Raw genomic sequence first — 14,858 nt, 5'->3', positions numbered from 1 at the left:
GTACGAGCTTAGATCGGACAACCCAAAAGGGGATAAAAAAAAAAAGTGGGTAAATTTGGATAAGTAACGTCATTTTAGCTTACTCGAATGTGTGCAAATCGGTTTTACACTTGCATATGCAATTATGCAAATGTCTCATTGTGAGATTATGATTACAATTCCACTCTGATGCTTTGACCAGAGTTCGAATTTGGCAGGGATTTAGGGGGGGGGGAGGATTTAAAAAAAAAAAAATTCCACCCTGATTTTTCAACCAGTTGTCGTAATTTGAAGTTTCTAGACTTCCACATGGTGCATTTCATCTTCTTCTTTTTTTTTTTTTTTTTTATCTCTCTGTTCTTTTTTTTTCCCCTTTTCGGTTGGCCTCCTGCATTTCATTTCATGTTGGTGCTCCATTATTTTGTCATTCATTAGTTTTGACTTAACCAATTAGGCCAGCATCCGATTTTGGTGCTCCATTATTTCGTCATTTAATAGTTTTGACCCTAACCATAGGCGGACAAATTAAAAGGGGTGGGCACAAGTAACATTTAATTGATTCAACTTGCACTTTGTAAGTTAGTCATTTTTTATTCTTATTTGTTTGCGTATCGACGAATGCTTGCTGAAAGAGGGTTAGATCAATTGCTACCCATCTCATCCCGTCCCTCTCATCATTTAATTTTTCTAAAAAAATAATTTATACTAATTCAATTTTGTCTTTCACATGTTCATCTAAAATTCAATATAAATTTTATCCAAAAGAAAGGTCTCATTCCCAGAAACAAACATTCAAAGAGAATGGAAAAAAAATTAAAGAATCCAAAATCAATGAAAATTGTGATGAGCATTACCTTTATATATATATATTCTACATCAATTAACCACTTTCTCAAAAAAATAAGATCATCACCTTTGCAAGTGAATCTTGTCAACAAAATATAATCTCTTATATTTAGGTTGCAATTTGCTCAAAGAAATTTTTTAGTTAGTTATAAAAAATAAATATAAGCCGACACTCGACCCTCTTCTAACCCGGTTAAAAAATGTGAATCGGGTATTTTTTTCAGAATGAAATTGGGATGGATTCTGCGAGTCAACACGTCAATGAGTTTTTTTGTCGACCCTTAGAAATTATAAAGTCAGACTATTTGCAACAGTTGCTAAGGGAAAAAAAGAAAGAAACAGAACAGCGGTAACCATCTAAACAATTGAATAACCAAAGCCTTATGTTTTTTTAATAAATTGAAATTCTTTTCCTTTTTGTGTTGCCTACAAATTAATGTTTTAAAAAAAATGAATCAATGAAATTGACTGTGTAATACAATTTTTATCAGCTTAGAAATATTTATTATGTTTTTTTACACATTGTTGTTCTAGTATCTACCTTCGTTAAAATAATTATATGTTTGTTTTGTAAATATACACATTATAGTGCATCTGAGGCTTACAATTTCAGAATACCCGGATACCTCCTTAAAGCATAATCGTGTATTTGCTCTACAAATCGCTCCACAATTTGGAATTTTATCCAAAATCCAAGGGGGAGAGTACTCTTACAGATTTATACAAGTCAATATTTGCCTTTGATTTGTCCAATCGGAGATTTCGTGGAACTTACGTAGCTGGCTGCATTTAGTCCTGACAATAGTTAGTCCTGACAATAGTTACACATGACATGATGGATTAAGATCTATATAAGACTAGTAGAATCTTATTCACAATTTTGGCATTATTTTGGTGGTGCTCCTAAATTCAGTCCACACTTGGGGCGGGCACGTGCCATCCTGCGAGTTAATTAACTTTAGTTTCTTGTCGATTGCAGGTGTTCATGATACCCGGCTGTAGCTGATTAGTACGACTGATTAAGCTTTGGACTTTCATTTTCGCAAACGAAATCAACATTTGCTATCTTTGCTTTCTATTCCCAATGGTTTTATGTAAAACTTCTAGTACATATGGCACCAAAGGCTGTAGCCTGCAGTTCTGTCTAACGTTGGACGTTCTCCACCCCAAACACTGCCTATTCTTGATTATCAACCCTGATCAACCATGCTTGCTGGAATATTTAAGGGATCTTCGATTTTAGTCATCAGTTGCTTGCTATTGATCCTGCGTAGGATTTCCTATCAGAATTGCAATTGAGTAAATAAAGCTTCAGTTTTATGGCATATCGACTCCAAATGAAAGCTTTCGACTCCAGTTCCGATGGAGAACCAGACGGAGAAACACAATGATTTTCGGTCTTAAAACAGAATTGTGGCGTGATAAAATTAAAGCTTGATTAACCGCCGAAACTACTTCAAGTAACTAGACTACAAACAGAAAATAATAAATAAATAAGCTATATTTCTTTTGCTTTTATGTTACAGAGTTTCACACAGCCAATTGAATTGTGTAATTTGCTGGTGAATCTTCCAGTTTGTTCTTTTGACCTAAGTCACTCGAACTCCTTGGTATCTAAGAAGTTCACCGATTAGTTCTCCCTTGCCAGATCCCACATATCTCCCACAAATTTCTCCATCTCTTATGAACAAAAACGTGGGCACTTCAACCACGTCCATGTCCTTCAAGAACCTCATACAGCTATCATTCTCATCGCCGTTCATTCTGGCGAATACGACAGTATCAGCCATCTGCCTCGACAACTTGAGCACCGTCGGATACACCTTCACGCACGGCCCACAGTGCTTCAACCCCACGTCCAGAACAATCAGCTTGTGATCGACTTTGTGCTCTCCAATCAACTTCTCCACGTCCTCTCTGCTGTGAAGCTGCACCACAGCCGAATGATTGTCCCCATAGTATAGAACATCCCCGACGAGCCGATCAGGGCCTATCGCTTCTTCTTCGTGAATTTTCTCCATGCCTTTGTAGAAGCTGAAATGCGGGACGTTGTCTATCTTCTCCCGCTTGCAGAGTTCCCTAGTCTTCTCGGATTCATCGCCCATGACCAGTAGGAAATCCACGTCGTTGCATGTTCTGCTGAGGTCCACCATAAAAGGGTAGATTTTACTGCTCTCGAAACTGTGGCTAGCCGCATATTCTACTACGACCAACCTGTTCTTGGCCGAGCGAAGTGCTTCATCGAATTCCTCAATGCTGTGGACTTTTTTCACTCTCTCATCACTGGCCTTTTCCTTCTTAACACCAGCTGCTGAAGCTGCTGCCTTAACAATGAATAGATCCTGACGTTTGTGGATGCCTGGAAAAGAATACTGTCTGGGTTTCAAGGAAAATGGAAGGTGAGGAGAGCCGCGGTAGAAGTAGGGACTTGTCTTTGTAACGGCGGCAAGTTGATCGGTTGGTGGCTTGGCTAAGAAATTTGCGACCGTGGCCATGACTAGAGCAGGAAATTTGCTATGTTGTTGTTGCTGGAGATGAAACTCCGACCAATATGGCCTAACACATGTGGAGTAGGCGCAATAATTATCCTGTGATATTATCAAAGATGTGGGATTATGTCCACTCGTTCAAAAGTGTGGCTCATGTTATCCACATCAACACTTCCGAGTGGATTTTTTTTTTCATCTCGCACCTTTTTTGTTGCCACTAGATGTAGGATAGTATATTCTTATGGTTGGATTTGGAGTTTCGGATTAAAAAAATGGGCTGACCCTGTTTGGATTGTTATTTTTTAAAAAAAATTTTGTAAAAAATGTACAGTAACGATTTGATATATGTTAAGTAAAAACAAAATTGAAGGTGAGGTAAAAAAAAAAAAGTTAAGAAGTATATTTACCAAAAAAAAGTAAATATTTTTCTATAAAAAATCACAAACAAGGCCACAAGCTTGCAGCCAATGCCACAAAGAAGGCTCGTGATATTGTGCCTTTCCAGAGAGTGAAACACTCGGATGTGTTGTGGTTTCTAGGGACATTCTACATCGCCTGATCAAGAATGGCCTCTTAAGAAATAGCCTGTTGGACGGCCCAGAAATTGAATTGGTTGGTTTCTTTTTGAGTCACTAGAAAGAATGCACCTCACATGAATCTCATAAGGTGGGGTTGACGTCAATATAAAGTAATCTGCCAGTCCCAAATTTATGATTTTTTTTTTTTTTGAAATTCAGCATTTAATAGAGACAACAAATAATGGTTATATTTACATCTAATTATATTTGTTTGGAGTGTACTGGAATTTGTAAAAGTTATTTTTCCAATGGCAAAATTGAGCAAGAGAGTAATATTTTGTGCTGACTTTTAAAAAAATGACTCTTATTTTGACATTTCTGTCTCAAAATAAAATATAGATGAATAAAAAAAAAGATATGTCATTTTGTTTTCATGGTGAGAGATGATTATCCGATTCAATTCTAGCCCCTTTTTTTTTTTTTTATCTACTTGAACAGATTTAAAGAAAAAGAAAAAAGTTGGGCAGCAGTGGCTATAGCAATAGGTTATTCACGCTTGTACGCCGGAAAGCGTAAGGAAAAACGACACGCTTCCACAATTTGAGGGGCTAATGTGATTTATCCTTTGCATGAACTTACAAGCTACGCATTCTTTCAACGTCGCGCTTTCGTTACTCTTTTGACTTATTTGTCTGCTAAAAGCTACTACTCCCAGTTAAATGTAAATGAGAGAATGATGCGATTTTTCCCTAAGCCCCCAAACATCGCAACGGATCTTCTGTCCCACATTCTGTGCTATTCTCTTTTTTACTTTTTATTATATTGCTATTTCTCCTTCATAAACGTCATGTTTTAGTTCTTTTTTATTTCCTTAAGATCCAATAATTATTAATTCAGTAATACACAAAATTTAACAAATTCAAAAAATCAAAATGCATAAAAAATGAGATTTTTTATGAATTTTCTGCTATATTTTTTAATTTTCTATTATATATTATTTTTTTTGAAAGCTGTTGTATTTATTTATTACTGAATTAATAGTTATTGGATCTTAATGAAACAAAAAAGAATATAAACATGATGTTTATGAAGGATAAATAGCAATATAATAAAAAGTGGGACAGAGAATAGCACAGGATGTGGGACAGAAGATCCGTTGTGCCCAAACACGCGGCAAGAATCAAAGCACAATCATCTTTTCCCATTCAACATTTTGTACTTAGATAGATTCCAGGTCTTTTAAGTGTTAATTTACATGTATTTTATATATTCCACAGCCTTAATCATCACACATCCACAACAGCAATATTCCGTAATGCTCTACTTTTGTGCCTAACGGGCGTTTAAGTGAGTACTCAATTACATACTTAAATCGCATTCAATTTATCATATCAATACACGGACAATTATTTCTTTCCTTGTATTTATATATCATATCTATTTTAACTTTAATTTTTCAAAATATCAACTCCTGAACTGATAGACCTTTTTTATTTATTTATTTTTTTTGAGTAGACTAATTAGACCAAAATTCAAAAAACAAATTACTGACAAAAGACACACGTACGCAAGTCACTGGCGCTTTAATTCAGGCCATCCCCTGTGCTATAAATTCCACTTGAAAGACTAGGGAAGAGTAGTTGCTGGTTGGCAGGCTAGTAGCAAGAACCCCTGAACATTTCTCTTTACTACGAAGTTACCATCACAAACGTTCATCAACTTCAAACTTTCTTATTAGTTTATCAGGAGATACAGATACTAGCACTGAGTTAATTAGCAGAAGAGATGGAAAAGCTTTCTGCAGGGCTGAGCCACCTCTTCATGACGGTCTTCCTTTACTGCTTCTCGGGATTCATGGTGATTCCGGCTATTACCGACGTAACCATGTCTGCTGTTTGTCCTGGAAAAGATGAATGCTCCTTGGCCATCTATCTAACTGGATTCCAACAAGCGGTAACACCTTCTCGTCCCTTTATGCCCTGTTCTTCTTCCACATTCATGGTTTTCTCCTCCCCCCCCCCCCCCCTACTCTATGTGGATATTTTGTTCTCAATTTCTGCATATAGACCTGTTTTAGTTCCAGAAAACCTCGACTCGACCTCCGGCTAGCTTAATACAGTCTGCATTGCCACCTTAAAAAAAAAAAAAAAAAAAAAAAAAGCGCTCGAAGCGACCGCTCAACTACTATTTACTGTTTATCGGAGTGAACTAACAAAATGAAACAGAGAGACATTTCAGTTGGGTTGAGCGATCATTTTATATTATGTTCGGTCTTGCAGGCCGTCGTCGGGAATTCTTGCTATCTTTCTATTCCACTTCTTTAATCTCATTTTCACTAATTACCTTTGATCTGGATGGGGATTCTATTATATCCAGCCTTGATGGCACTTGCGCGTTTTACCTAATTAGCAAAAGCGAAGTGTTTAAGCTTCTCATTAAGCAATTCCCAGTGTTGGATTTCCTTCCTTCTTGCGTAAGTATTATAACATGCTACAAAGTAGGAGGGTAATAATAATGTTGGATTTCTAAAATCCATAAACTCTCAATAATGTTGGATTTCCTTCTTGCGTACGTATTAGTGAACGAATTAGCAGTCTGACATGGCTTGTCGAGCTTGATGTTTATGATACATTTACAAATCTGCCATACATAGTAGAATCTTTGACAGTTCAGGGCGAATTAATCAGTGACTTGTCATCAAAGCAACAGCGTCCTTCTTTTAGAAGCCAGGGATCGCTATTTAATTTAGGCAGTCAAATAACGTTGTATTTGACAAAAAGAAAAAAAAATTAAGGTACCTGTATTTTAGTCTATACTCTATATAATTGGCGGGTACCTGTATTTTGTACGGTATAAATTTGTCGATTGTGGAAGGAGCTGGGAGACCCGTGTTGTTTGGTCGGATATATAGTTTAGGAAGCTTCATCGTCCCCTCCCCTTGTCTTACAAGACAGCCCTTTCGGAAGTTTCCTTCAGCTCAAATCCAAAGCCAACAGACGCTTGCGGCACTTCCATTGGTTCTTGGTATATGAATAAGACACCAAGGACGGATGATGGGACACTTAAAATTCACTGAGGATCCCCATACCCTTCCGACCCCCCCCCCCCCCCCCCAACAAACACCAAACAAACAAATAAATTTACCACGTGTCTTAATTTATGACCGTGGATACTTAATCCAAATCATAATAATCTGATCAATGTCTTCACCCACATTTGTATAGGTAAAACTTGTATGCTTCATATCTTCAGCCATTGTTGTAATTGTACACTTAGGAAAAAGGAGAAAAGAAAAAAGGAGTACAAAAATAGTAAGTCGAATTTGTGAAGATAATTTCTTAATGAATAACTTACCATGCAAATTCTTTTATTATTGCCTTAATTTATGACCATGCATGGGGATGCATCATCATCCAAACAATTCATATTTGGAAAGGATTTGCGTTTTTTCTACCCGACCCTCCCTGTCTGTGTCTCTCCGCTCCTAGAAAGTTTTCAACATGAATTTGCGTTTTTCCTTCTTCTTCTTCTTCTTTGGACAAAGTTCCAGAAATTTTACTACTCTTATTAACTTGCGGGTTCGGCCGGGATATCCCTTTTGCCCCGTTTGTTAGCTATTTTTGCTCCTCTTTCTTGTCTCCCTTTAACTGTTGATCAATTGTAGTAGTATATCGCTGATTCTAAAGTTTCCAAATCTTCCTTGCTTCCAAATCTTCCTTGCTTTCGCTTTTCAAGAAGATCTTTATCATTTTAGACTGAGAAAAATGAATAACAGCCCTAACATATTGAGCGGGATCAGGTTCGGGAAATAATAAATATGCAAAATACTTCTTATCCCGGCCTCTCATTAAGAAATGTATAGGAATCTCACAGGACGCTAATTTCTTGTAGTTTATTATCAAATGGATTATTTTAGCTGAATTAGAGCCCATAAAAACCAGAGGTACTAGTTCAAATCTCTCCCTTCTTTTTCTCGATTTTTAAATCTCACCCCTATTGAAAAAAAAGAAAAAAAAAAGTTAACTCGGGAATTTCGGTATTATTTTATTTGGAGTCTGCTGGAATTTAAAATCCAAATTAGAGAATTAAATATCCTTCCCATCATTGCAAAAATTAAAAGGTTCCATTAGGGCTAATCGTCAAACACTTTCCATGTAAACATAGATGTTTCGTTGATTTTTATTTTTTATTTTTGGTTGTATTCATTTCATTTCCTAGTGCATGAATACTCAATCTATTTGTTGACCCCTGTTCATTAATCCATCCACGCAAATGCAGATAATCGGACTGGGATCGCTAGTGATGATGCCTCTGGTGGGGAATCTATCCGACAGATATGGGAGGAAAGTCATGCTGACGGTCCCCATGACTCTCTCCATTTTTCCTCTTGGTACCTCTGCCCACTCTTTCCCTATTGTCCCTCTCATACTCTTCTTTTTTTTTTTATATATATTATCCATCCACATCCTCACAAATTTATATATTTGTTGCTTTACAAATTTTCTTTCCCAATTAATCATTTCACCGTTGGCAAAGCAAAACCCTTTTTTCCCATAATTTTTTTTTTGAAAAAGAAAATATCAATTTAACACAATTGGTTCGGACTGCCAAATTCTCAAAACATACTTATTGACATGCCACACATTTCAAATCAGAAGTCTTGATCAAACCACCTTTATGTCCCTTCTCGAAGTTGATTTAGTAGAACGGTAAAACCGGCCTAAGTTCTGACTTCAGGTTAACAGAGGGAAACAAATTTTCGCTTGTGGAATTAATGGGTGGTATGTATGTCAAAATGTTTGCAAATATCTTCTACCGTCGTCAGCTTTTTAGGTTAAAAAAAAGTCAAAACCGACCTATCGCAATTCCCATGCACACTTAAATGGTCAAAACCAGCAAATCTAAGAGATCACGCCTTTAGACTATTAAGAGAGAGTTTTTTGGAGAAATAGATGAGATCACACCTTTGATCACTAGTAGCAACAGACATATAAAGGGGTCTATTTAGATTAATTTTTTTTTAAGAGTACCACATTCTCACGCAAAAGAACCAAGAAACGTGCATTTTCAAGGTGAAAAAATCGCTGCTTTGGATGCGGTCCTCGTTTTTTTTTTTTTTTTTTTGTCGTAACGGTAACATTTCTATAATCTAATCTAGAGGTAGAGGGAGCCGATGGGAGTAGAAACTCCATCGAACAAAGCCACCGAAGACAGCCACATATAGTGGCAATTTGGTGGAAGTCAATAGTTGAATTCTTGATCTCCCAACATCACCAAAACTTAAGTGCTTGCCAATGACCACCGGGCAAAGGGCTGGTGGCTTGGAGTCCTCGATTTTCAGTACTTGTGTAGATAGTAATATAGAAGAAAAACTCTTTGCATATAAGAGGAAGGGCTTCCTCTTGAGCCAAGAAAACAAGGACATGAGAAGGATGGGAGGAACAAACGTATTGAGCAGCGTAAACTTTAACTTTGAACCCAAAAGAGACTAATGCGACTGCTCATGTAAAGCAAAAGATTTCGTACATAATAAAGCATACGAACTTATCTTGCCCAAAGAAAGGAACAGAAAAAATGGATTCCCACTCCCAGTCTTTTCTTTTCACATCTCCATTTGCATCCCACTCAAAACAGATTCTTTTATTTCGCCTTTTTTTTTTTCGGCTTGTGGGCTAACCAACCATGCAATTGCATAGTATTCTAGTTTTGTACTGGTTTTCTGCTTTACTTTGGAGTTTGGAGAGCAGGGGTGCCGACGCTTCCTTTCTCCTTTTTTTTTTCCCCTTCTTTTAATTTTCCTTTTGTGATTTTTGGGTCCATACTAGCCATTCCCTTTTAATTGTTGAGGTATGGGCCCATTTTCTTTTTCAACTGAGTTACTTAGTTGACAAGGCTCGTCATATGGTCCAATCCCACATTCGTCAGATCTTCAGGTTTGAGCTTGTTTTGTCTCATAACAGACTAAGGATGGCCCAAACTAATATCATTGAAACCCAAGCTCACTCAAGAGAGTGGGCTAGTAGTCCAACAGTTGTTTCCGTGAGTTTGGGACTTTGGCCCCAATAAAATGACTGTTATTCGTCTTCAAATGACACCCAAAAAAAAAGAAAAAAAAGAGCCATTTCTTTTTCTTTTTTTTTTTTCTTTTTTGGCTAAAGTTCTAATTAAAAGCTGTAAAGTTATGTGGTTTTCACGCATACATATACAAACCAAATGGGAATTACGCTTTTTCCTGATAGTGATCAGATCTCTTTTAGGAGAAGACATTACACATTATAGGCTGCACATAACAGCTAAAAATAGCTATGCCTTGAGAAAATACAAACCAATACTGTCACCAATAGTATTTTCTTAAAGGGACTATAGAATTTACCCCTTCTCAATGCCAACTTTTTTAATTCATTGTATTCCTCTACATAAAAGTTTCAGTACATGAAGTTGAATAATCATTAAAACTTTGATCTCTGGGGGGATTTTTTTTTTTTTTTTTTTGGCTTTCTTGGGGATATATACGTGGGGGGTGTGAAACTGAACTTCGTGAGCTGATGGTGGCAGCCGTATTGGCGTACAGCAGGACAAAAGGATTCTTCTATGCGTACTGTGTTCTGAGAACACTAATTTCCATGGTCACTGAAGGAAGTGTACAGTGCCTTGCTCTTGCCTACGTGGTAACTATTTCTACTTTCTATCTAATCCATTCCCTATTAATTTTTCTTGCCTTCAAATATTTTTGTTCAATTCCATTTGGACTAATGTCTTGCAACTCATAAAGTGATGACACCAGAAAATGCAAACATCAGAGGTGATTAACAGAACCAACTAGTCTAAAAACTTGACAATTTGATGTTTTCTTTTTTGATCAGGCGGATAATGTACCAGAGAGCAAACGAGTTTCGATATTTGGAATCTTGTCGGGGATTGCTTCTTGTGCCTTTGTCTGCGGGAACCTCTCTACTCGTTTCCTTTCCACTTCTGCAGTTTTCCAGGTTCACCCCATATCTCAGCGTTCTTTTTCGATACATTTATTCGATCATGGATTTGGCACAAAGATGGAGTTTCTGCTGATGGGTTCCTCAATCTTTGATTGGCTTTCGCTTGAATTAGGTTGCTGCAGGAGGAACGGTAATATCTTTGGTGTACATGAGAATGTTCCTTCCGGAGTCCATGTCGAGATCTTCTATTGTTTCAGAACAGGCAACGGAGACTGATTCTCTATTGGAAAAGTCTCCCAAAAAGACTTTGAAGCTCTTCAAGACGTTGCCTTCTTTGAAGGATACGATCAGCATGTTAAGGACTAGGTCAGCCTCCAATTTATCTGCAGAAGGATTTTTTATTTTTATTTTTTCAAATCTCCCCCGCAACTTTTTTGCCTGATATTGCTGTATCTGTTTAACTTGCATGTACTTTTTGCAAATGGCTCAGTTAATTTGTGTCAGTTTCACATGGTAGGTATTGAATTTTTTGTTTTTGTACCGTTTTTCAGCAAAACATTTTCACAGGCGGCTGTTATTTCGTTCTTCAGCACTGTTGCAGAAGTTGGTGCTCATTCTTCTCTATTGGTATGTTTCCTCGTACCACATCATGAATTGCAGCTTATATGATACAACTATTCATCCATTACTACAGTTTGAGAAACTGAACCTCATGTTCAACGATACCAGAAAGAGGTGTATCACTGGCTAAACATCATCGTTTGCTAAAGCATAAGACAAGTTTTTCTCCAGATACCAATTTAACCGGCCTTCAGCCATATGTTATCCAACTATCCCTCTCTCGATATTATATTGTCTTCTTATTGTAATTCCTTTTCTCTCTTTTTTTCTTTTCAATTCTTAACTATGATAATCAGAATTTTTCTGGTAAAGGAAGCCCTTGTGGAATTCACCTACACTCACTCAATTTTATAGAAGCAAAAGAAGTCCTCCAATTATTTAGAAAGTATCAAACTGTGTAAAGAAAAAATAAGTTCAGATGGCTCTGATTTGATCCATGGTAGCAGTTTGCCCACATAATTGTCTTACGGCTCCTATACATGCAGAAATCTCGTATTAAAGTTCATGCTTTTTCTGTATTAACTATAATATGGATATGCATCTTGATCTGCAGTACTACTTGAAGGCCCAATTTCACTTTGACAAAGATCAATTTGCTGATTTGATGATTATTAATGGGATTGCGGGGACAGTGTCACAGGTAGCCAGCCGAATCAGCTTTATTTGTTTGTTTTTATTTTCTTTAGACTTGTTATTCATCTGAAGTATGGTCATTTCTATTATTCAAAACTGTGCAGCTAATTTTCATGCCCATATTAGCTGCTGCTGTTGGAGAAGCTAAGCTACTTTCAGTGGGGCTCTTTTTTAGCTGTCTGAATGTACGAAATTTCTAAGTTTGCACTTAATTTCATTTACTGCATGGTCCCCTTGTCTTTGCCATTTCCATCATACTTGGAGCAGAAGATAGGGGTAAAAAAAAAAAAAACTGTTTTTCACACATTTCTGTCACATACCTTGTTGGCGAAAGTATCCAGGGGCTGTATCTGACAAACGTATGCTTGAATGCAGATGTTGCTTTACAGCATTGCGTGGGCATCCTGGGTAATAGATTGATGCTTTCCCTAACAATGCCATTTTATTCGAGTCTTTGTGTCAAACTCTTGACTCCCTGTTGGGCGCCTAACTGATGGCATTTGCTATCTTCTTCCTTATCTTACTTAGTCTCATCTTAGCTAATTGCATGGAGACTTGCAGGTTCCATATGCTGCAGCTGTACTCTCTCTGGTGGCTATTTTTGCCATGCCGTGTGTAAGTCTGTTGCTTCTTTACGTATTGCATTCCTTTCCATTCAATAAGCATGTCATATTCATTGCACTTACCTTATTTTGCAGTTACGGAGCATTGCATCCAAAGAAATTGGGCCCTGTGAACAGGTTACTTCTCAGAAATTTTGGCTGGAGATTTGCTGAATCTTTGCTTGAACACGTTTAATTATTCTTGTCATTATCCATCGTGATGAAACTGAAATTAGAGTGCTGTTGAAGTTCATATCTTTCCATATATAATTTGTTATTTACAGTACTTGCGTGTTGAGTTATATTCAGCATAATGACAAATGAGGATGAGAGGGAAATAGAGAACAGATAAAGAACAAGAAATGAAATCACCAATAACGGTTGAATCGTCAAATTGGTTATGATCACTTAAAAGGATTGCCTCGTGCTTGGCAGCTTCCTTCGGATAGATTGGTTATGTTTCGATATAGCAGCTTCCTGGCAGAACATTTGACTGGAGTTCATTGTCAGTATTGAACTTGATCACGGTTTCCTGATTCACTATTTTTACTCCATTCCATTCCAGGGGAAGGCTCAAGGGTGCCTTACGGGCATATGCTCTTTCGCCCAGGTTGTTTGTCCATTGGCTTTCAGTCCTTTGACAGGTATTTGAAGTTTGTTTCATCTTCTTTGACGTGTTATGATGATGGACCGCAATGTTGACATTATGAATCTTGGACGTTTCAGCTTTGTTTCTTTCGGAAAGTGCGCCATTTCATTTTCCCGGATTCAGCATCTTGTGTGCTGCCTTTGCTGCGGTGAGTGTTTCAATGCAATTATCTAGAACAAGCCTTTTCTTTTGATGCAAATTGACACTTTTGGAGGACTAGAAGCCTTATACTTCATGAAATTTCCTGATGTCATTAGGAGCTGCAACTCGTCTTAATGAGGCTTTGTTTAGTTTGATGTGATGAGCTCAATCGTCTAACCACAAATACTGAACGCGATTTTTTCTTCAGAACTTTTTTTTAAGTTAATTGCACATTGGCATCCCCATGCGGCTGGTGTGAGCCAGAACTAGATGCATGGCACTTCATGGATTATCTACATGCTCATCTAAAAAATTTTCATCTTTTTATGCTTGTGACGATCTCAGAATGAAAGATTTTTGTATGCTTTTGGGCAGATGATAGCCTTTGCACAGAGTATCGCAGTAAGGACTGCACAACCAGGTTGCATTGTTGAGGATTTCAACTCTGTGGAGCCTTAGCTTTACAGAAACTGAGCACAGTGGCTAAATTATAGAGCAACAACTGTCATCTCTCGTTTCAAGTTTTACTAGCTGTATTTTAAGGTAGAGCTGTGATTTGATGAGAAAGGAAAGGAAAGTGAACCAAAAAGACGTGTTTTCTGTCATTTGGGAGTCTTTGAGGGGCAGAAAAGCATATGATTTGGACGGATGGGCTGGTGCTGCCATGCTTCCTATAAAAGTTTTTGGGTGGAAGGAAAGCTGAGAATGCCTAATAAAATGTTTTCTGAATATCCATTTTGTCTTCAAATGCGTGTTGAACAAATTTGTGTTGACATCTATATGAAAAATCATCTCATTTGTCATTTCTTACTTTTAACTCCCAAACAAATACTAAAATCTTTTCTCTTCTTTTATTTTCTTTCATAACTTAACATTTCCCGTCTTTTCTTTTCCTACCTCCCAAACTAGCCATAAACATGTGGAAGCAACGCATTTCCTTCAGTAGGGTTGTAGAGAAAGGATTTATTATTCTCTCAGATGTTGCTAATAAACGTCGAAAAAGCTTTTTCCTCTGCTTCTGGATCAAATTTTAGAAGATAGCGTCATTTTCTTCAGAGCTGGTATGCATTAACCCGTTTGGACAACCGTTTTCCGTGATCACATTTGTCTGTTATCTTTTCTCTCACATACGTTAAATCGCTACAATAATTTTTCTACAAAAAATCCAAGAAAATGTAATCCAAACAAGAAAATATATTCTTTTCTCGTTTATGGATCTGTTAGTAATAATTCCCCTGCAATCAATAGGTTCTGAGCTAGTATTGCCTTTCCTTTACAGCAGCAACATGCTTGTTCTTGGTTTCTTCATATTGCATCCTACATTCACTACAAATTTTGAGAGCTTGTTTTATGCAAATTGGCCATGAAAGGAAAAATATTCAATCCTGGATTCCCATTCCTTAATTAAAACTTGAGAGCTACAAGAGAACGCATCCCAATTCTTTTGT

General features: G+C 37.2%; 2 protein-coding genes across 3 annotated transcripts; one reads left to right on the top strand and one right to left on the bottom strand.

Moving 5' to 3' along the window:
- Positions 1–2,303: 2,303 nt before the first annotated feature.
- Positions 2,304–3,401, bottom strand: LOC113748769 (thioredoxin-like protein CDSP32, chloroplastic). Its single transcript, XM_027292314.1, has one exon. The coding sequence runs from the start codon at positions 3,318–3,320 to the stop codon at positions 2,415–2,417; it is 906 nt and encodes a 301-aa protein (XP_027148115.1). The 5' UTR covers positions 3,321–3,401; the 3' UTR covers positions 2,304–2,414.
- Positions 3,402–5,488: 2,087 nt separating this feature from the next.
- On the top strand, positions 5,489–14,220 carry LOC113749745 (tetracycline resistance protein, class C). Of its 2 annotated transcripts, XM_027293574.1 has the most exons (14): positions 5,489–5,785; positions 8,111–8,222; positions 10,388–10,500; positions 10,696–10,818; positions 10,937–11,130; positions 11,316–11,391; positions 11,939–12,025; positions 12,123–12,203; positions 12,394–12,426; positions 12,580–12,633; positions 12,717–12,758; positions 13,186–13,264; positions 13,347–13,417; positions 13,786–14,220. In XM_027293574.1, the coding sequence occupies exons 1-14, from the start codon at positions 5,618–5,620 to the stop codon at positions 13,867–13,869; spliced, it is 1,317 nt and encodes a 438-aa protein (XP_027149375.1). In that variant the 5' UTR covers positions 5,489–5,617; the 3' UTR covers positions 13,870–14,220. The 2 variants fall into 2 exon arrangements, with proteins under 2 accessions (XP_027149375.1, XP_027149376.1); XM_027293575.1 differs by lacking the exon at positions 12,123–12,203.
- Positions 14,221–14,858: the final 638 nt, after the last annotated feature.

This window comes from Coffea eugenioides, chromosome 10 (genome assembly GCF_003713205.1).
Source record: "Coffea eugenioides isolate CCC68of chromosome 10, Ceug_1.0, whole genome shotgun sequence".
Taxonomy (NCBI): Eukaryota; Viridiplantae; Streptophyta; class Magnoliopsida; order Gentianales; family Rubiaceae; genus Coffea; species Coffea eugenioides.
This window is presented reverse-complemented; position numbering and strand designations above follow the sequence as displayed.